The 23,699-nt window shown below is 41.3% G+C and overlaps 1 protein-coding gene across 1 annotated transcript in view; it reads right to left on the reverse strand.

Annotated features, from left to right (window-relative positions):
- DNAJC1 (DnaJ heat shock protein family (Hsp40) member C1) overlaps positions 1-23,699 on the reverse strand; it is a 218,669-nt gene continuing 194,970 nt past the window's right edge. Inside the window, exons 10-12 of the mRNA XM_007081343.3 lie at positions 4,373-4,421; positions 2,632-3,092; positions 1-175 (exon numbers count right to left, since the gene is read on the reverse strand). Of these exons, the coding sequence (XP_007081405.2) occupies positions 107-175; positions 2,632-3,092; positions 4,373-4,421 (579 nt within the window). The 3' untranslated portion in view covers positions 1-106. The remainder of the gene's footprint in view (positions 176-2,631; positions 3,093-4,372; positions 4,422-23,699) is intronic.

Raw genomic sequence — 23,699 nt, forward strand, 5'->3', positions numbered from 1 at the left:
GGCACATGACGTATAGAAAGGTTGAGGTACAAAATGCAAATTTCTGCATAAGACTTTTAAAATAATCGTTTTGGAAAATGAAGGTGAACATCATCTTCCAGAATATTCAGCTTTTAGCTTGTTTTTTCTTTTGGACCAGTTCAACCAGCAACTTGTATCTAGCGATACAGTCTTCCTGCAGGAAGAGAAAAAGAGAGGTGAAACGGTTATTTCCACAGATCAGCGTGAGCGTCGTGGGCTTCAGCCGCGGCCTGTGCGGGGAGGCGGCCTCGTGAGCGTCCGCTCTGCCCACGGCCGGCCTGCAACCGGCTGGACGAGCCCCGCGGCCCGCACACATGGGCCCACGCGCACACGCCAGGGCCCCCGCCGGCCGGGGCCCACGTGCTGCCGGGTGCCCCCGGGCCGGTGGCAGTCCTGTGAGGTGCAGCGTGGGCCGCTGGCGTGAGGGGCCCGTGCTGCTGCGTGTGAGGCACACCACGGGCATCACGATGATGCCTCTCAACTCGCTAACGATAACGAGCAGCTTTCACATTTCCCTGTCATCGCGCGTCCCGTCAGAGCAAGCGGACAACTTGAGGCCGGCCGGCCGCCCTGTTATTCCATCTGGGTTTGCCTCTCCTTAAGGGGCCGTGGGGACCCTCCCGTGGTGGCCGTGTCGGCCCAGCCCCCAGGACCGTGGCGGGGAGTGGGCCGCCCAGATCCTGCCCGTGGCCGTGGCCGCTGGGGGCGAGGAGTGGGGCCTAGAGCAGAGGCGGGCGGTGCTGGGGGGCCTCACGCTCTCCTGTCCATCATGAGGTACTTTCCAGAGTCCGTTCCCGTTTCTGGCCAAGAGATACTCCCCTCCGAGGCGTTGGAAGCCTTCACTAACTTAAGGTCTAGGGCAACATGATCGCTGCTCCCTGGCAGATGCTTCTATCAGCCGGGGACACAGAGTGGGTGCTCATGCTCTTCCTAGGGTTCTAGCTCAGGAGTGGTATGAGGGATGCTTCTAGAAGTGCCTCTCTGGATCCCCAACGATCACGCGCATGGGGTCAGTCTTTAAAATACCAGCCTTTTCTTAATAGCTGTGCTGCCCACCGGTGAGGCCCCGGGCATGATGCGGGGACTTCACCGGGGACCACGGCGACCCAGAGCGCTGAGCCGCAGGCCTCAGGCAAAGTCCCCTCCTTCAGGCCCAGCATCGCCAGCGGCTTGCGGGCCACGTATAGGGACTCGCTCCCCAGCAGACGAGTCAGCAGGCCACCTCTCCGGGAACTGGTTCCAATGTCAAGGCTTAAGGGGAACACTTGCGGGACAATAAAAGGGCTGCTCGTGTCCGGTTCAAACGGGAGGGTTTCCAAACCCTGAGGCAGTGAGTTTCTGAATGTTCTATCCTTAGGAATCCACGGTTCCAGCTCCTTCATTTTAAGCCAATGTCAATTCATCACGCATGTAGATGCCTGTGTCCTGACAGATGCTAGGGAAATTCAGGGAAAATAATTACTTCTGGCAAACCAGTTGGAGAGGCTGGGAGAATCTGTGTTTCTCAAATAGATCAACTGCTAATGGTTTATTTTTCTCCCCGGGAATTCTCAACTTCATCATTTTAAAGTAGGTGATAGATAACTAGACCTGTACACATGGGGACATTTATGGCCACAAGCTAGATTTTCCAACATAGAATTTCAATTAAAAAAAAATAAGAATGTAAATGAACATCAATGTGCCCAGAGGCTACTGAGTGACAGGCACAGGAGGCAGAAGAGACTCGTTCTTCTGATTTCTCCGCGTTCATTGGTGCCTCAGATTGAGAGTATAGCGAGGAGGGAAGAAACTCGGGAGATGGTGTGTGTTTCGAGAAAGGCCCGAGTGGGAAAGCTCACACCGTGAGCCCCGCAGCATGAACTGGCAGACGGAAGGCAAAGGCTGGGGTGAGCGCTGGCTCTCTGTGGGGCACCCCGTCTGCCCGCTTAGCTGGGAACTACCTGTGGGGGTTTGTAAGCAGATACCGAGAGCCGAAAACAGGGAGAAGACTTAAAGTACAAACAGTCAAGGCTGCAGGGTGGGTTGAATCCTAAATGTCATCCCTTCCCCGGGCCCCCACCCCCGCCGCCAGGGCCTCGCCAGTCTGGTGCAGCTGCTGAGTCCAGAGTGATGTGCACTGTGGACCCGATGACCAGCATGACACGGGCCGCCACGCGCTCGCCCTGGGGTAAAGGCTCCTTGCAGAGCTGCAGGGAGACCCCCCCCCCCCCCCGACTCTGGTTCAAGGGAGCCTCCGCCCGAGGGAGGGCCTGCCGGCCGCCAGGGCTGCTCCCGCTGCCCCAGTGATGAGGGTGCGGCCCAGCCACCCCCGTGCTCCTCTCAAACTGCCAGACTGGGGCGAATGCTCCAGAAGGTTGGCGGGCTTGTTGTGGGTGAAATTTATCCTCTATGCATGGAATTTTCTGAGGAAAACCAACCGGTCTGTATGGTCTCCTTAGAATCTTGACCTCATTCATACACACTAATCAATCCGGTGCACAGACTGAACCTGCTCTTAGAAGTGCACCGGACGGTCACGCAGACAGCGGTCGCTAGAGGGGTGTGCGTAAGGTGGGGAATTAGGTGGAGCTGGCCGCGCAGGTCTCGTTCTTCCCCCGCCTCACCCACCTTACTCTTAGACGGGACACATTTGGCTATTTTGTCCCAGCGGTCCGAAGATCCCTTTGGGTACTGCTGTAATGCTAATTCCAGAAGCTTCTGTTGACTCTGAGTCCATGGCTCCTCGGCAGCACGAGTTCTCTCTTTCTTCTGGCTCTCCTCATCACTGGATGCGTTTTGTTCTGAAATATCGAAGTCCTTCTGCCTCTTTCCTCTGAACTTCTCCTCGGGCTCCGCCCTCTTTGCCGCCTCAGGCGGCCTGGCCGGCCTCCGCCTCCGTGGCCGGCTTTCCGGAAGCACCGCCTCCTGCTCGTCGTCATCTTCCTCCTCCTGCTCGTCCTCCTTGTCTTCCTCCCCGGCCTGCCGTGCATCTTCTCGCTGGGTGATGATGTCATCTGGCAAGGCCGTGGCGGCCTTGGTGGGCCGGGGATTCTGGGCTGTTGACTTGAGTTCGGAGAGTCTGACCATTCCTGTGAGGAAGGACACACTTTATCACACAGATGGAATGGCAAGGTCAGTGCAGGTGACAAGAGTAACAGCAGCTGTCACCAACACAGCAGTGTGGTAGGCGCTGTGTACCTACGATTCTGCTTAATTTTCACGCTATTCTAGAAAGATAGGTGTCATTATCCTAATTCTACGGATGGCAAAAATCAGTCTCAGAGAGCAGCACAGGTGGGATTTGAACCCAGTTCTGTCTGATTCCTTGTCCTTTGTCCTTTCCAACGCTCTGAGGGACTGAGGGCCACGTACAGAATCAGGTTGTGGCCAAAGAATGCAAAGTGGCTCTTGGACACTTTTTAGATAAGGAAGGATGTTCTTTACGATCCGGAACTGGGACGACTCATTCCATTAGCGGAGCTAAAATGGATCTGTCTAAACTCGCGCTGTGCTCACACCATTGTAGGTGAGCCACCGACGCGGTGGGACGTGCTGTCTGCTCCAGGCTGCTTCCAGTGCCACTGTGCCACCACGTTGGCCAGTAAAGAGCAAACGGACTGGCTCTCAGGCGCCATCTCAGGGATGCCCCTGAATGTTCAACCATACGTCTCCTGTTCTGGTCACTTTTTACCCCCGCCCCCCCCCCCCCCCCCAATGCTCTAGTAAGATCCCTATCTGTGCCACAGTCTACACCACACTGCCTTTTCCAGAACACACAGAGTGTCTTGCAGGAAGGCCTTTTCACATGGCCTCTCACTGCCCATTTTAGCCTCTGTGACAACAAAGAATTGTGTTTGCAGAACAGGAATCTGGAAATGCCTTCTTTCCTGAAGCCGGCAGAGCCCCACATTGGATCCCTGCTGGGGACGGCTTTTTGAGATCTCCGGGTTTGCTCACCTGCATTGCTGTCTTTGGGACTTGTATTTAAATTAAGTTAGAAGGTTTTAGGAAGTATTCTCTTCCTGGTTCCAAGCAAACAGCATGGAGACTCTAGCAAAATTCCAGTTAGTCTTGGAGGAAACATATTTTGAGAAATGTGGGTTCTTGGGAAAGCTGCGGCTCTATTCGGAAAGATGGCTCCATGTGCGTGGTGCTGGCAGGGTGGACCGCGTGGGCGAGCCGTGCACCGCGCGTTTGTGTGGCGTCCAGAGAGTTCCCCCCTGCGTGCCCCTCCCCCAGTACTAGCAAAGAACTAGGTTTTGAGGGTTTTTAAACTTATCAGGTCCATCTTAGCACCCACCCTTACGAAAAGGGATTTATGTGGGAGAAGTCACTTTAGCTCAGTGGGGCGAAGGGGGCACTGACTCACCTGGGGAGCAGGTAACTGAATCCTTCAGTTGCTTGGCTTTGGTTGTCACCTGTTCCAAAATATAAAGGCAACGAAGTCTTACTTTCCACATATCTCTTGTAGGTCAAGTGACCTATTTCACATAAGGTCCGTGTGAATGAACCGGGTTTACTGAATCTTCGGCCTAGAAGGACCCTCGTTCATCCATCCACTCATTTAGTTAAGCAACAAGGAAACTTTCGTTTGACTATCATAAATGGTGGAGAAATTCAACTAATGTTTTAACATAAAAGTCTATCTTTTCTTTGCATTCAAGAAACCACAAGAGCACAGTAGGCTAACACTAGAGTAGGAAGAAGAAAATACTTCCTAACACAAGACCCACGAGACGTACGTACATGAGTGAGGGGCCACAGAAATAGTTTCGTTCGGTCGCTGTTACTTCTTTGTTCTCTGTATAAATGGTATCACGTCATTTGTCTCGTTCTATACCTTGCTTTTCATTTAACAATGTCTTGGAGATCCACATATGGATTTCTTTTTAAATTGATATAAAATTTACATACAATTCAATATACAGATTTTAAATGTACAATTCAATGGGTTTTGACCCCCCAAAAAAGGACCTATATAACCATTCTAATTCTAATCAAATTATAGAACGTTCCTGTTATCCCAGAAAGTTCTCTTCTGCCCTTAAGTTAATCTCTACTCTGCCACTGACAACACTGTTCTGATTTCTTAAAATACAGGATCAAAATTAATTAAAAAAATTAAAAATGGTTGATTGCCCAATGAATTTTCAATCAAGCCATCCTTTCCCCACTTATTCGAAATGTTAACTTTAGGGGCGCCTGGGTGGTTCAGTTGATTAAGCATCTGACGTTGGCTCAGGTCATGATCTAGCGGTTTGTGAGTTCGAGCCCCGTGTTGAGCTCTGTGCTGACAGCTCAGAGCCTGGAACCTGCTTTGGATTCTGTGTCTCCCTCTCTCTCTGCCCCTCCCCTGCTCACACTCTGTCTCTCAAAATAATAAATGAGCATTAAAAAAATTAAAAGGAAATGTTAACTTTATTAAAATTAGTGCCACTGTATACGTGAACTATTTTTCTACACTTTGTATTCTATCCCATTAATGCATGCATATTCTTGAATCAATGTTTCGCTGCTTTAATGAGATTTGAAAATAAAACCTCAGAAAGCCTGATTGCTAAGAACTCAGGTAGACTCATCTTGGTCCCACCTCTTCTTAGCTGGGTGATCTTAAGCAATTTCCAATCCTTTCTTTGTGTCAAGAATTACCCTCTGTAGTATGTGGATAATGCTAGTAATACCATTTGCCTATTAGGTTTTAAATTTGAAATAAGCTCTTAGCAGGATACCAAGCAGATATTCAAGTCTCAGTAAATACTACCTATTATAATTGACATGGGTCATTTGTTTTTCATTCATACAAAGGACAGAATTAGAGAAAATATTTAAAGCCACTTAGAAACACTCTTCAATTTTATTCCCTACCTTCCTCTCTTTCCAGATGACCTTGTTTCTTATTTAACGCGAGAAAAAAGGAAGTTCTCCAACATGAGCCTCCTTGCCTTCCAACTTTCTCAACTCAAAATTCTGATTACATCACTTTATATCCTTCCTATCTCTTATCCCAAATCAAAAGAAATTATCTTCCTTCCTCTTGAATTTTCCCAGAACTATGCTCCATCTATTAATTTCCTTTGCATTCTTTCTTTTTTTTTCTTTTTTTAACGTTTATTTACTTTTGAGAGAGAGGGAGAGACAGAGTGTGAGCGAGCGGAGGGAAGGGCAGAGAGAGACACACACAGAATCGGAAGCAGGCTCCAGGCTCTGAGCTGTCAGCACACAGCCCGACGCGGGGCTCAAACTCACGAACTGGGAGACCATGACCTGGGCTGAAGTTGGACGGTTACCGACTGAGCCACCACGGCGCCCCTAATTTCCTTTGCTTTCCTCTTCACCTTCTCCCTGTCTGTCAGCTGTGTCCCATGATTCTTCATGCTGAGCTCAAGTGGCCTCCACTCCAGAAGGTGATCTTCCCTTAAGCTGTCTTTTCTACTCCTTTTGGCTTTCTCTTTCTCTGAATGTTCCTTCACTGCCCATCCCACCCCCCACCCCATATAATGCTCCTCAACATTCCATCCTTGCCATTCATATGTTCTTTCCATTTTCTCCGTTGGTATCTCATGCCACTGGTTCAGTAACACTTTTGAAAAGGAATGATTAACCTGTATGTCTAGTCCTGACCTCTTCCTTGGAGGGGCAGTATAACAGAATTGACCACATAGCAACAATGGGCCATCAGATCGAAAGGGCCTTCGTCCACATAGCAATAAGCTTTCTTTGTACCAAGTGTTGTTCTAAGATATGTGTCTGTACAAGTATTCCTCACAGCAGCCATAGTAGGTAGGTATGTAATATTACCCCCATTGTACAGAATCCGAGGCTCACAGGGCATAGAGAACATACGCAAGATTAAAAGGCTAATGGGTAGCTGAACACAGACAAGTTGGGTTCTGAAATCTTGTCTCTCAGTCCCTGTAACATGCTGCCTTTGGAATCCAAATCTCTTGTTGTATAGATGAGGACATGGGCGATGCTCTCCTTCCGCTCTGCTACGTGACTGCCCTCTTTAACTGCCACTGAATCTCTTCTTTAGCGATCTCCTAGTTCCTCAAACCAAACTAACCGACTTGTCTGCTTTTGCTTCCTTTTCTTGATAGAACTGTCATCCCAGTCACCCAGGCTCACGACCCGAGTCCAGTTGTGGACCTTTGCCTCCCGCCCCCGCCAGCTGCTACACTCTCCACGATGTCAACCCCGTCTGTTCCCTGCTCACAAATCACACCTCCTCTCTTAGTTCTTCATTCTCCTGTGGCTGGATGAATGTAACAGCCTTCTAACTGGACTCCTACTTACTAATAATTTTTATAGATTAATACCCCTAAAGCAGAGTTCTGATCAGATTCCTTTCATGGCGCATCACTGATTATATAATGTTTAATTCTTTTTTTTTTTTTTTAACGTTTTATTTATTTTTGAGACGGGGAGACAGAGCATGAACAGGGGAGGGTCAGAGAGAGGGAGTCACAGAGTCTGAAACAGGCTCCAGGCTCCGAGCTGTCAGCACAGAGCCCGACGCGGGGCTCGAACTCATGGACTGTGAGATCATGACCTGAGCCGAAGTCGGCCACTTAACTGACTGAGCCACCCAGGCGCCATATAATGTTTAATTCTTAACCTGACATGCAAAGAGATCCACAATTTGTGGTCTGTTCTCTTTCCTGTGGTAGCTTTCCTTTGAGCAGAACTGAATAATTAATGCTCCCCCAGACAGAAATTTCCCTACCCTGTACTTTGTGCCATCCTTAACATTGCCTGAAACGATTTTCCTTTCTTCATCAACCCTCCCCTTAAATATCTATCTCTCTAGAGCCAAACCATCCTTCAAGGTACTCTCAGGTGTAACTTTCTTCTTGAAGACTTCCTGGTGTTCACTACCAGGGTGACCAACTCTGGTGACAATCCTTCTTCTCTCTCAATTTCTATTGTGTTTTTTAAAGATTTAATTATCTTTTTCTCTTTTGTCACATAGTTCTATGAATTTTATTTATTTATTAAACTTATTTGAGAGAGAGAGAGAGAGAGAGAGAGAGAGAGAGACAGAGACAGAGAGAGAGACAGAATGAATGAGTTCGAGCAGGGGAGGGGCAGAGAGAGAGGGAGAGAGAGTCCCAAGCAGGCTTCACATCCTCAGCATGGAGCCCATTGTGGGGCTAGATCTCACGAACCTGCGAGATCATGACCTGAGCTGAAATCAAGAGTCAGACGCTTGACTGAGCTACTGAGGTACCCTAAACACACTTAGAGGTTCAAGTAACTACCGTCACATCTAAGATGTGAGATAATTCTTTTTTTTCTTGGACTTGTTTTCTTATTTAACAAAACATTTTGGAGATTATTACAGAATAGTACACAAAGATCTCCTTTGTCTTTTTTTTTTTTAAATAGCTTAACTGAAATGTAATTCACATACCATACAATTCACCCACTTGAAGTGACAATTCAGTGGTTTTAGTATATTGGTATGTATAATCATCATCATGGCCAACGTCAGAACATTTTCATCACATCAGAAAGAAATGCAGTACCCTGTAGGTATCGTCCTCCGTTCTCCCCCTCCTACCCCGTCACTCAGCAAACAATAAACAACCATAAATCTACGTTCTGTCTCCATAGATGTTCCTGTTCTGGACTTTCATATGGATGGAATCATATCATGTGTGGATTTTTTTGTGGCTGGCTTCTTTCCCTTAGGGTAATGTTTTCCAGGTTCATCCACGTTGTAGTATATATGAGTACTTCATTCCTTTTTGCTGAATAATATTCCACTGTATGAATATACCACATTTTGTTTATCCATTCATCATTTGATAAACATTTGTGTTGTTTTAGTCTTTCCGGCTATTATGAATAATGCTGCTGTAAACATTTGTGGATATGTTTTTGCTTGGGCAAACTGTTTTCATTTATCTTGGGTATATACCTAGGAGTGGAACTGTGGAGACATATGGTAATTCTATGTTTAACTTTTTGAGGAGCTGCCATACTGTTTTCCAATATGGCTGTACCATTTTATATTTACACCAGCAGTGTATGACGCTTCTGATTTCTCTACATCTTGGCAAACATTTGTTATTATCCAACTTTTTGATTCTAGCCATCTTAGTGCGTGTGAAGTAGTATCTTGTGCTTTTGATTTGCATTTCCCTAATGACTAATGATATTGAGCATTTTTTCATTGGCCGTTTTTATAACTTCTTTGGAGAAATGTCTATTCAGATCCTTTCTCCACTTTTTTAAAAATTTGGGTGATTTCGCTTATTATTTAGTTGTAAAGAGCTCTTTATATATTTTGGATAAAAGCCCTTTATCAGATAAATGATTTGCAAATATTTTCTCCCATTCTGTGGGTTATCTTTTTACTTTCTTAATGGTGTCCTGTGAAGCATGGAGTTTTTAATTCTGATGAGGTTCAATTATAGTTTTATAATTTTATAGTTTTTAATTATAGTTTTAGCTCTTATATTTACGGTAATATTGCTATCTTGACAATTAAGACTTCTGATCCATGGACAGGGGATATTTTTCCACTTCTTTTGAACCTCAATTTCTTTCAACAGTGTTTTGTCATTTTCAGAGTTTGTACTTCTTTTGTTAAATTAATACCTAAGTATTTTATTCTTTGTGATGCTATTTATGAATGAAATTATTTTATTAATTTAATTTTCAGGTTGTTCACCGCAGGTTTATAAAAATAAAACTGAGGGGCGCCTGGGTGGCTCAGTCGGTTAAGCGGCCGACTTCGGCTCAGGTCATGATCTTGCGGTCCGTGAGTTCGAGCCCCGCGTCGGGCTCTGTGCTGACAGCTCAGAGCCTGGAGCCTGTTTCAGATTCTGTGTCTCCCTCTCTCTGACCCTCCCCTGTTCATGCTCTGTCTCTCCCTGTCTCAAAAATAAATAAAACGTTTAAAAAAAAATAAATAAAACTGATTTTTGCATATTGATATGTATCCTTCAATCTTTACTGAAGTCATTAGTTCCAATAGTTTTTTTTTAGTGAATTCCTTAGGATTTTGTATATATAAAATCATGTCATCGGCAGACAGGGACACTTTACTTCCTTTTCAATCTTATTTTTTTTTCTGCCTGACTTCCTTGACTAGACCTGTAGTTCAATGTTGAAAAAGTGGTGAGAGCGGTCATCCTTGTCTTCTTTCTTATCAGGAAAACATCCCCTCTTACACCAGTAAGCTGATGTTAACTGTGGGTTTTAGTAGACACTCTCAGGTCGAGGTATTCTCTTTTATTCCTAGTTTGGTGAGTGTTTTTATCATGCAAGGGTGCTGGCTTTTGTCATATGCTTCTATTGAGATGATTTGTGCTATTTGCTTTTTTATTCTATTGATACCATGTCTTTAATAGTTGATTTTCAGCTGTTGAATCACCTTTGCATTTCCTGAGTTAAACCCTACTTGATCACGGTATCAAATTATTTTTATAAGTTGCTGAATTTAGTTTGCTGTATTTTGTCTAGGATTTTTGCATTCATACTCATAAAAAAATTCGTCTACAGTTTTCTTGTAATTTTCTGGTTTGGTATAAGGCTAATAGTGGCTTCATAAAATGAGTTGGGAAGTATTCACTCTCTTCTATATATATATTTTTTTAATGTCTATTTTTGAGAGAGAGAGAGAGAGAGTGAGAGAGAGCTAGAGCACACGCGCACTGGTAGGAGAGGGGCATGGAGAGAGGGAGACACAGAATCTGAAGCAGGCTCCAGGCTCTGAGCTGTCAGCACAGAGCTCAACACAGGGCTCAAAATCATGACCTGAGTTGAAGTCAGAGGCTCAACCAACTGAGCCACTCAGGTGCCTCCACTCTCTTCTATTTTTAGAAAATTTTGTAAAGTACTAGTATTCTTTAAATTGGTAGAATTCAGTGGTGAAGCCATCTGGATCTGGGCTTTTCTTTGTAGGTAGGTATTTTAAGTACTTGTTCACTTTCTACACTTGTTATAATTTCAATTGTCTATTTCTTCTTGATTCAGTTTTAATAGTTTGTCTTTCTAGGAATTTGTCCATTTCATCAATATCTATTAGAAAAATAGATATCTGGGGCACCTGGGTAGCTCAGTCGGTTAAGCACCTGACTCTTGATTTCTGCTCAGGTCATGATCTCACAGTTTGTGAGTTCCAGCCCCACATCGGGCTCTGAGCTGACAGTGCGGATCCTGCTTGAGATTCTCTCTCTCTCTGCCCCTCTGACCTGCTCATGCTTGCTCTCTTTCAAAATAAGTAAGTAAAAAAGCATTAAAAAATAGGTATATAATTTCTTGGCATATACTTGTTCTTGGCATAGTATTCCTTTACAAAGCCCTTTTTATTTCTATAAAGTTGGTAGTAATGTCCTTTTTCTCATTTCTGATTGATTCTAGCAGTTTGAGTCCTTTCTTCCCCTGTTGGTCAATCTAGCTAAATGTCAATTTTATTGCTATTTTCAAAGCATCAACTTTGAATTCACTGATTTTTCTCTATTGATTCTCTAGTCTCTAATTTCTGCTCTACTGGTTATTTCCTTTCCTCTGCTTGTTTTAAGTGTAGTTTGTTATTTTTCCAGTGCCTTAAGGTAGAAGGGTAGATTTGGGATCTTTCTTCTTTCTTAATAAAGGCATTTAAAGCTATAAACTTCCCTCTGCGCACTGCATTAGCTGCATTCCCTAAGTTTTGGTGCATTAGGTCTTCATTTTCATTCATGTTTAAGAATTTTGATTCCCCTTGTAATTTCTTCTTGGACTCATTGGTTATTTAGGAGTCTGCTGTTTAATTTTGTCATATTTGTTGATGTTCCCACTCCCCTCCCCCCCCCCCCCCGCCCCCCGTTAACTTATTTCTAATTTCATTCCTTTGGGATCAGAAAACATATTTTACATTATTTCCATCCTTTGAAACTCATTGAGGTTTGTTTGACCTGGCATACAGCCTGTCCGAGAAAATGTTTTATGCATCCTTGAGAAGAACATATATTCTCTTGCTGAATAAAGTGTTCTAGAGATATCTTTTAGGTCTAGTTGGTTTGTTGTATTGTTCAAATCTTCATTGTTGATCTTCTCTCTAGTTCTACTCACTATTGAAAGGGGGGGTATTAAAGCTTCCAATCATTGAATTGTCTCTTTTCCTTCCTCCCTCCCTTTCCTTGTCTCCCTTTCGTTTTTTGTTATTTTTAGGTAATCTCTACACCCAACATGGAGCTCGAACTCATGGCCCGAGATCAAGAGTTGTACACTTTTGTGACCGAGCCAGCCAGGCACCCCCATGGCTCATATTTGTTGAAAACTGAACGTTTAGATAATATGTGGCAGCATTTCTGGTTACTGGTCTTCCCTTGCTCTACTCCCCACCCCCTCGATTACACTTGTTGTTATTTGCAGGTTTGTTCATTGGATGGCTCGATTATTTTAGTGAAGTCTATGCCCCTCTGTCCCCTGTGTTAAGCCTCTGATGTTGTTCCTCAGGGAGGTGCAGGTATGGACAGGCCCAGTAATTCTGGATGATAGTGGTATTTGTAGGACTCTTCTTCTCTTTACCTGACCACACCGAGCTGTTAAAAACCACTAATTGCTGACAGATGCTCTACTGTTTACAAGATGCCCTGGTGCATAAATTGCTCTACAAACAAGTGAAATCAAATTGTGGCTCCTTTGAAGGAAAGTTTCTGAGGTCAGTGTTTCATATTTGTTTTGACCTCAGGAGGGCTCCTCCAAGAGAATGTATTCATGAGTGGGTTTGAGCATACATGGTTAGTTACTCCTTGTGCTGAGAGAATTCTGAATACAGTATATATCAAAATCTGGCCTGTCTACCACAGAAAACAAATAGCTGCTATAATCTGAGTCCTTTAAATCCTTAGCATCTAACAACGAAACTAATGGGATGTCACCACAGTTATCTTTGAACCATATTTTTCTCCCACTTAAAAGGCAACTTAGAACTTATTAGAAAAAAGCAAAGCACAACTGTGACTTTTCCAGTTCTATGTGGTAAAGGAGTTCCTTTAATATTCTAGCCTCTTTGTCAAGTTCACATTTCCTGGTGTCACTAAACAGTTGTATGACAATGATTACAGCAACGATCCCCTTTTCTTGAGAATTTCTCTTCATTGGCCTTTGTCTCAGGAGAAAACATGTATATGGCAATAATCACAAAATAATTGTTGTGGGGGCAAGTGTGGAATCCTCAGCATATTATTTACGATTCTAAGCAGATAAAGATGTTTCTAAACAAGTGATGGTCTAATATAAAGCTTAAAGGCCAGGATGTCCCTGAGTATGATAGTAGGTCACCTCAGGAAAGTCAGATTATCTTTCAGTGACCATGGTCATCGCTAAATCCAATTTTCCCCTATGGATCTAGATGACTTCAATTCCATGGATGTCAATTTACTGTTTTGTTTAGGTACAGTTGACAAAACTGTACTAAAATTGTAAGATGTTTACAGTGCACATGATAATTTTGTATTTATATCCACCGTGAAAGAATTTCCCCCATTGAGTTAATTAACCATATTCATCACCTCATGTATTGACTTATTTTTGGTGAGAACATTTAAGTTCTACTCTCTTAGCAAGTTCTAATTATATACCACAGTGTTGTCAACTATAGTCACCATGTTATACATTAGATCCTCAGACCCTATTCAGCTTAGAATTGAAAGTTTTTATCCTTTTACCATCCTCTCCCTATTTCCCCCACCCTCTAGCCCCTGGCAACTACTTTTCTATGATTTGTTTCTATGAGTTTGACTATTTTTTTGGCTAGATCATATTCCTGTGTGTGCGTGTGTCTTTATGTATTTGTATGTGTATATACACACATATATATAAAATCACATTTTCATTATCTATTCATCTGAAAGACACTTAGGTTGTTTCTGTACCTTGGCTAATTGTGAATATTGCTGCTATGAACATGGAATATGGTTACCTCATCGAGATCATGATTTACATTCTTTGGATAGATAGCCAGAAGTGGGACCACCGAATCATATGGTAGTTCTATTTTTTTAAAAAAATATCCAGGTGACTTTTTGTAATGTTTATTTGTTTCTTATGTGGGGGCAGAGAAAGGAAGAAAGAGAGAATGCCAAGTAGGCTCCGTGCTGTCAGCACAGAGCCCAACACAGGGCTCAAACTCATAAACCCTGAGGTCATGACCTGAGTCGAAATCAAGAGTGGAGTGCTTGACCAACTGAGCTGCCCAGTGACCTTGGTAATTCTATTTTTAATTTTTTGAGGAACGTACTAGTTTACGTTTCCACCAACAGTGTACAAGTGTCCTCGTTTCTCCACATCTTCACCAGCATTATCTTTTTTTTTTTTTTTGCTCTTGCATTATAGGAGTTCCTTATATATTTAAATATTAATCTCTTATTGGATATGTGGTTTACAGAGTATTTCCTTCAATTCCATAGGTTTCTTTTCCATGTTGTTGATGGTTTTCTTGCTATGCAGGTTTTAGATTTGATGTAGTCCCACTTGTTTACTTTTGCTTTTGTTGCTTTGCTTTTGGTGTCAAATCCAAAAAAATCATCACTAAAATTAATGTCAATGGGATTACCCCCCAGTGTTTTCTTCTAGGAGTTTTAGGGTTTCAGGTCTTCAAGTTCTTAATCCATTTTGAGTTGATTTTTGTGTAGGGGGTCCAATTTCATTCTTTTCCATGTGCTGTCCAGTTTACCAGGCACCATTTATTGAAGGGACTGCCCTTTCTCATTGTATATTCTTTGCCAAAGATTAGTTGACCATATATGTGTGGGTTTCTTTGTAGCCTCTACCCTGTTCCGTTAATCAGTTTGTCTGTTTTTATGCTAGTACCATATTGTTTTGATTACTACAGCTTTGTAATATAGTTTAAAACTGAAAGTGTGATGCCTCCAGCTTTGTTCTTCTCAAAATTATTTTGGCTACTGGTGGTCTTTTGGGGTTCCATACCGATTTTAGGATTGTTTGTTCTATTTCTGTGAAGAATGCCAGTGGAATTTTGATAGGGAGTATATTGGATCTGTAGATTGCTTTGGGTAGTATGGGCATTTTAACAATATTATTTCTTCCAATTCATGAGTACAGAATATATCTCCATTTATTTGTGTCCTCTTTGATTTCTTTCATCAATGTCCTGTAGTTTTCAGCATGCAGGTCTTTTGTCTCCTTTGTTAAATTTATTCCTAGTATTTTACTTTTTTGATGCTATTGTAGATGGAATTGTTTTAAGTTCTCTTTCTGATAGTATGTTGTTCATATACAGATACACAACTGATTTTTGTGTACCGATTTTGTATCGTGAAAATTTACTGAAATAGTTGATTGGTTCTAACCATTTTTTGGTGGGGTCCTCAGGGTCTTCTATATATAATATCATGTCATCTGCAGAGATGACATTGGAGGTGACATGGTCATCACCAAATCTCTCTCTCTCCTTTAGATCTGGATGACTTCAATAGCACATGTGCGTATTTAGTCTTGAATGTTTAGTGTTATTATTCTCACATATTCCATAATGAAAATTTCAGTTACTCATTCTGCTTTTATATCATGTGCAATTGTAGAAGATGTAGTCTCATGCTCTCTCTCAAAAATAAACAAACATTAAAAAAAATTATACATGTGTTTTAACAGTTACATGGATTGTAGAATTGTAGGAAAATTTGCTTTCCCATGTTCTGATTCCAAGTAGGAAACATTTTATAATCCTTCTTCTTAATATAGCTATGGCTAAATTTATCTTTAAAATTCTTATGAAATAGGGGCTCTACAATCAAATCTGGGACATATGGCATAGGTTGGGATGGATGAAAAAAATCCAAAATAGGTTTTATTCCTTTTAGTGAAAACACTGATGAAAGTAAAAGAAAATTAAAATAGTAAAATGAAAATTATATTCCATAAGGTACAACTAGGATCAGAGGAGTATAAATATGCCACCATGTAACTCTCAATATACAGAAGAATTTTCCAAATTTCTGAGCTATATAAAGTGTATCCTCAATTCCTGGCATCTTCAGATAACTCAGAAAATAAATGATGACTACTAGTGATAATCTCAAATCCTATTTTTCAAATTCTGGCTGATTTGATGACATCTTAAGTATTACTCTAATATTAAAAATTGTGTAACTGAAGTTCATATTTTCATTCAGTTGTATTTAATTTTGGCCAACTCTCTAATATGAACTGAGCACTCATTATAACTGAGAACTACTGTACCTTTCAAGTACAGAGGGCACTCTGTTATCTGAACATTAAATAAACTACCTGAGAATGTTTCCCACTGGTAGAAAGCAGTGTTCATTCTTTTATCTTTATTTATTTTTTAATGTTTATTTTTTAAATGTAATTTATTGTCAAGTTGGCTAACATACAGCGTATACAGTGTGCTCTTGGTTTTGAGGGTAGATTCCCCTGATTCATCACTTACACACAACACCCAGTGCTCATTCCAACACATGCCCTCCTCAATGCGCATCACCCATTCTCCCCTCTACCCTGCTCCCCCCACCCATCCACCCTCAGTTTGGTCCCTGTATTTAAGAGTCTCTTATGGTTTGCCTCCCTCCCTCTCTGTTTGTAACTATTTTTTTCCCCTTCCCTTCCCCCATGTTCTTCTGTTCAGTTTCTCAAGTTCCACATACGAGTGAAAACATATGATATCTGTCTTTCTCTGACTGACTTATTTCACTTAGCATAATACCCTCCAGTTCCATCCACGTTGCTGAAAATGGCAGGATTTCATCCTTTCTCATTGCCAAGTAGTATTCATATACACATATATATTCAATATATTCATATTCATATATATGTACATATATACACATATATATACACATTCAAATATATATACGCACATATATATGTATACACAGCACATCTTCTTAATCCATTCATCAGTTGATGGACATTTAGGTTCTTTCCATAATTTGGTTATTGTTGAAAGCGCTGCTGTAAACATTGGGGTACACATGCCCCTATGAATCAGCACTCCTGTATCCTTTGGATAAATTCCTAGTAGTGCTATTGTTGGGTCATAGGGTAGTTCTATTTTTAATTTTTTGAGGAACCTCCACACTGTTTTCCAGAGTGGCTGCACCAGTCTGCATTCCTACCAACAGTGGAGGGTTCCTGTTTCTCCACATTCTTGCCAGCATCTGTTGTTTCCTGAATTGTTAATTTTAGCCACTCTGACTAGTGTAAGATAGTATCTCAGTGTGGTTTTGATTTGTATTTCCCTGATGATGAGTGATGCTGAGCATCTTTTCATGTGTCTGTTGGCCATCTGGATGTCTTCTTTGGAAAAGTGTCTGTTCATGTCTTCTGCCCATTTCTTTCCATTTTCAATCCGAAAAACGACTGTTTTTCAGGTGTTGAGTTTGGTAAGTTTCCTTATAGATTTTGGATACTAATCCTTTATCCGATATGTCATTTGCAAATACCTTTTCCCATTCTGTTGGTTGCCTTTTAGTTTTGCTGATTGTTTCCTTTGCAGTGCAGAAGCTTTTTATCTTGATGAGGTCCCAATAGTTCATTTTTGCTTTTAATTCCCTTGTCTTTGGGGATGTGTCCAGCAAGAAATTGCTGTGGCTGAGGTCAAAGAAGTTGTTGCCTATTTTCTCCTCTAAGGTTTTGATGGTTTCCTATTTCACATTTAGGTCTTGTATCCATTTTGAGTTTATTTATTTATTTATTTATTTATTTATTTATTTAAAATTTTTTTTTTCAACGTTTTTTATTTATTTTTGGGACAGAGAGAGACAGAGCATGAACGGGGGAGGGGCAGAGAGAGAGGGAGACACAGAATCGGAAACAGGCTCCAGGCTCCGAGCCATCAGCCCAGAGCCTGACGCGGGGCTCGAACTCACGGACCGCGAGATCGTGACCTGGCTGAAGTCGGATGCTTAACCGACTGCGCCACCCAGGCGCCCCGAGTTTATTTTTGTGTATGGTAAGAAAGTGGTCCAGTTTCATTCTTCTTCATGTTGCTGTCTAGTTTTCCCAGCACCGTTTGCTAAAGAGACTGTCTTTTTTCCATTGGGTACTCTTTCCTGCTTTGTCAAAGATTAATTGGCCATACATTTGTGGGTCCAATTCTGGGTTCTCTATTCTATTCCATTGGTCTATGTGTCTGTTTTTGAGCCATACCATACTGTCTTGATGATCACAGTTTTGTAGTAGAGGCTAAAGTCTGGGATTGTGATGGCTCCTGCTTTGTTTTGCTTTTTCAGCATTACTTTGGCTATTTAGGGTCTTTTGTGGTTCCATGCAGATTTTAGGATTTTTCTGTTCTAGCTTTGAGAAGAATGCTGGTGCAATTTTGATTGGGATTGCATTGAATGTATAGATAGCTTTGGGTAGTACTGACACTTTAACAACACTTATTCTTCCAATCCATGAATATAGAATGTTTTTCCATTTCTTTGTGTCTTCTTCAATTTCCTTCATTAGTTTTCAGCATACAGATCTTTTACATCTTTGGTTAGGTTTATTCCTAGGTATTTTATGGTTCTTGGTGCAATTGTAAATGGGATCGAGTTCTTGATTTCTCCTTCTGTTGCTTCATTATTGGTGTATAGAAATGCAACTGATTCTGTACATTGATTTTATATCCTGTGACTTTGCTGAACTCATGTATCAGTTCTAGCAGGTTTTTGGTGGAGTCTTTTGGGTTTTCCATGTAGAGTATCATGTCATCTGTGAAAAGTGAAAGGTTGACTTCTTTGCCAATCTGGATGCCTTTTATTTCATTTTGTTGTCTGATTGCTGAGGCTAGGACTTCCAACACTACGTTAAACAACAGTGGTGAGAGTGCACATCCATATCGTGTTCCTGATTTCAGGGGGAAAGCTCTCAGTTTTTACCCATTGAGGATGATATGAGCTGTGGGCTTTTCATATATGGCTTTTATGATGCTTAGGTATGTTCCTTCTATCCCGACTTTCTTGAGGGTTTTTATTAAGAAAGGATGTTGTATTTTGTCAAATGCTTTTTCTGCATCTATTGACAGGATCATATGGTTCTTATCCTTTCTTTTATCAATGTGGTGTATCACATTGATTTGCAAATATTGAACTAGCCCTGCAGCCCAGGAATGAATCCCACTTGGTCATGGTGAATAATTCTTTTTATATGCTGTTGAATTCAATTTGCTAGTATCTTGTTGAGAATTTGTGCATCCATGTTCATCAGGGATATTGGCCTGCAATTCTCCTTTTTTGCGGGGTCTCTGTCTGGGAGAAAGAGAGAGAAAGAGAGCACGAGCAGGGGAGGGGCAGAGAGAGAAGATGACACAGAATCTGAAGTGGGCTCCAGACTCTGAGCTGTCAGCACGGAGCCTGATATGGGGCTCGAACTTACAAACTATGAGATAATGACCTGAGCTGAAGTCAGATACTTAACGAACTGAGCCACCCAGGTGCCACTTTTCATTCTTATTATTTCTCCAATGTCTAAATTTTTCTATGTTTTCTCTGGACAGAAAAATATAAGAAATAATAAAAGTGCCCATCTTAACCATTTAAAAAAGAGTGTCTTGTGCTAACTTCCTGATTCGCTTTATAAGTAATGTAGATGTTTTGGTTATTGAGTTGTTGGAAAGTCTTATATATTTTAGAGATTAATTTTTTACCAGATATAAGGTTTGCAAATATTTTCCCTCAGTCTGTAGGTTACCCTTCACTCTTTGAATTGTTTTCTTTGCTGTGCAGAGCTTCTTAGTTTGATATGGTCCCACTGATTTTAGTTCTTGTTGCCTGTGCTTTTGGTATTATATCAATGAAATCAATGCCAAGACCAATGTCATGATGCTTTCCCCTATTCTAAGAGTTTTAGTTTTAGATCTTATGTTTGACTTTTTAATCCATTTTGAGTTGACTTTTTACATGGTGTAAGAGTCCAGTTTCATTTTTCTGCACGTGGATATCCAATTTTCCTAACATCATTGCTGACGAGGCTACTCTTTCCTCGTTGTGTACAGTTGGTATCCTTGTTGAAGATCAGTTAGCTGTATATATGTGTATTTATTTCTGGGCTCTCTATTCTGTTCCATTGTCTGCTCATCATCTTTATGTGAGTACCACACTGTTTTAATTACTGTAGCTTTGTAATATATTTTGAAATCAGGAAGTTTGATGCCTCTAGCTTTGTTCTTCTTTCTCAAGATCGTGTTGGCTACTTGGTGTCCTTTGTAGTTCCATACAAATTTTAGGATTGTTTTTCCTATTTCTGTAAATCAATAAAGCCTTTATAATTAAAAAAATGAAGAGTCAGGTAGGCATATATACACTGATACAGAAAAACACTAAAGGTAACATATTCTGTTTCCTTAGATTTTTAAAAATAGTTTTAAAAATCAAGATAATACATGTTCATAGCTTAAAAAAGAAAAGCAGTAACCAACAAGGGCTTACGATGAAAAGCAATGTACCCTACACCCTGAGGCAATAATTTATGTTCACAGTTCTTCTGAAGATTACAGTGTGTGCGTGTGTGTGCATGTGTGTATGCTTTGAGTTAAACTTCTTTTTCCCACCTCTCCCAATAACCCTTGGACCAAACTACCATTATCTTTTGCAAGAACAACAGAAATAGCCTTTTACTTGGCCTGCCTTCACACACTTTCCCTGCTATGGTGTCTTCTCCACAAAGTAGTCAGAATGACCTGTTTAGATCTTACACTCCTTTACTTAAAATCTTCCAGTGCTGTAACCATCTCACTCAGAGTAAAATCCAGGATCTTTATCCTGGCCAGCAAGGTCCTATATCATCTGGCCCTCCACTGCCTCTTGTCCTCATCTTCTGTAATCCTGTCCTACTCACTCTGTCAGCCATATTGACCTCTGTGCTGGACTCTGCACACCCCATGGATGTCCTTGGTCTTAAAGCTTTTGTAAGTGCCTTATCTTCTACCTCGAACACTTTTTCTCAGACAACCTTGCTCCTTTACTTGCTTTGTGTCCCTGCTCCTATATTACCCATTTGAGAGACCTTCCTCAGAACCCCACTTTTAACTGCAATTCCCTTCGGTCTCTAACCTCTTAATCTGTTGTATATATATATTTTTTTATCTTGTCACTATCTACAATTTTCCTTTTACTCCATCCCCAGGTTCTTTCCACTGTGCTTTGCCACCATCTTTGGGGCTGTTGTCTTTGCCTGCAAGGTTGTAGCTTGGCTGCAGGCAAATTTTGTATTTCAGCGCAGTAGAAGGGAAAAGTGAATAAGAGCTCCTATGAACACACATCATTTTGATTATGTTCCTCTGAAAAGAAATTAGTAACTTAGAGCAGAGGTTTGGGGGACTTGGACAAATTGTTGCTGGGCAACTTGCCATCGTCTTCTGCAACTTGTTGATTTTAAAAATTGGAAAACCATTTGTTAAACATGTAAAATGTTTCAAATATGAAAAGCCATTTTGTAAGATCTTATAAATTATGATCTGGTACATATTACTCACTGTAGAGACAAGTACTGTGCTGTGAACACACTTCTTGTGCTACTCAAAGGAGAATGGTCGCAATATCAAATTATTTGGCTGTATTACTCTACTTTCTAGTATACTTAAATTTAGACTTTGCCTTTTTTGTATGGTTTTCTGTTGTCTGTGGAGTTTCTGGTTGCCTTTTTCCATATATAAAAGTTTTTCCAAGTTTTCAGCCATACTATCTAGTCCATAAAATTTCCCTTTCTTTAAGGGTTGCTCTCAAACAATCCTTCATTCTCCTACTTCAACGTGAACATACAGTAAAACCTTGGATTGCGAGTAACCTGTTCTGCAAGTGTTCCACAAGATGAGCAAACATTTCTAATAAATTTTAACTTGATAAACGAGCGATGTCTTGCAATACGAGTAGTACGTATGCCGAACACCACATGATCACAACTGAGCTAATGGTTCTTCTCTCTCTCTCACTCGGCATTGTGGGTGTTCATCTCCCATGCTCGGATGCTCGGTCTCAGACCGTGGTGTTTGGCAGAAATTAGTGATTTTTCAGAACATCGGAAGGTGCCCACACTAGTATATTTTTTGTCACTTCAAAGCACCTATGGACAGTCCTTTGCTCTTCCCCACAAGAGTAAGCTTAGGAATGCTTTGCTTCATTCTAGGTCAGGCTGCCTGCAGATATAGACCCTTTCCTCTGTTGCCTTATTGTCAGTTACATTAAATACAGTATATTGCAAGTTTATTAATATGGCACTGTACTCAACATCCACATGAGCATATACAACAGCCCTCATGCAGAAAAAGGCTGAAAAGAAAGTGAGTAAGAAGAAGGAGATGATTACAGTGAAAGTTAAGATGGTAATCACCAAGAAGTATGACTGAGAGATTCAAGTGGCTGAAACTGTAAGATTCTATGAGAAGTCTACATCTGCATCTGGTCTGCAGAGGAGGAGGAGAAAAAGGTGGAGGAATCCCTCGCTTCAAATGAGATTAGGGAGATGTGCAAAATGTATGAAACAGAGCAAACTTCTGTAGGAAAGCACCATCCGAATAAGGCTGTAGCAGTACGAGCCATGAATCTGTTTAATGACAGTGCTAGGTCACATTTCTGCAAAATTCTCAAAAGGAGGCAAAAACAAGTGTCATTGGATAGGTTCCTTATTAAAGTTTCATGAAAAGAAAAAGATTCCACTGAGCCAATAGATAGCAGTGATTCCATTAGTGATAGTGAAAGTCATCCCACACGATAACCCTCCTCTCTCTTGTCTCCCTCACACTAGTCACAAAGGTTCTGCAGGTTAATTTGCTTATTTTTCCCTATATGTTGTATTTTTTTTTTTATTATTTTGTATTATGTTACAGTATTATCATTTTTATAAGAACATTTTTGGGTTGTGGAACAAATCATCTGAGTTTCCATCATTTCTTATGGAGAAATTCACTTTGATATCCAAGTGCTTTGGATTACAAGAATGTTTCTGGAATGAATTATGCTCACAAACCAAGGTTTTACTGTATTGCACTTTGGGCCTATTATATCACTGTGGGGTCTTGGGATTCCTGTTCATTGGGTTGGATCCTTGGATTCCATGTCTTTCTCTTTTTAAAATTTATTCAGCCTTTTTGTTTTTGTTTTGTTTTTGCTAGAGTACAATCTCAGGGAACTTTCTAAGAAGGAATAATCCTTAGATACTCCTTGCCTTATGTATTTAACTATCACATTTGGTCTGTTCTAGATTCAGAGCTATTTCTCCTCAGAACAGTGAAGGCATTGTTCCCTTGTGTCCCAGAACCTAGAGTTGCAAAGCAATTTGATGTCACCCTGATTGGCCTTATTTGGATGTTTCTTCTCCCTAGAAGCTTTAAAGATCTTCTGTGTAATCTCAGTGTTCATAAAATTTCCCAGGAGCTTTTCCATGTATCCAACTTGACTTTGGACAGCTCTTACAAACTGCTCTCTCTGGAAACTTCATTTCTGTTTACTGAATAATGTTCATGCATCTCTCATGTCTCTCTCTCGCTGGAACTCCTTTTAATCAGGTTTGGACCTCTTGGACTGATTCCCTGTAGTTCTTATCTTTTCTATAATAGTTTAACATTTTTTAAGTTCTGCTTCACAGTAGATTTTCTTGATAACCTTCAACCATTCCACTTCATTTATTTGGATACTTATTTTTGTCCTGATTTTTTTCCCCCACAACATCCTTTCCTTTTTCCTGTTTTATGAATTCAATACTTTCTTGACCCTCCAGATGCTAGAAGGCTAGTATAATTG

Source organism: Panthera tigris, chromosome B4 (genome assembly GCF_018350195.1).
Source record: "Panthera tigris isolate Pti1 chromosome B4, P.tigris_Pti1_mat1.1, whole genome shotgun sequence".
In the NCBI taxonomy this organism is placed as follows: domain Eukaryota; kingdom Metazoa; phylum Chordata; class Mammalia; order Carnivora; family Felidae; genus Panthera; species Panthera tigris.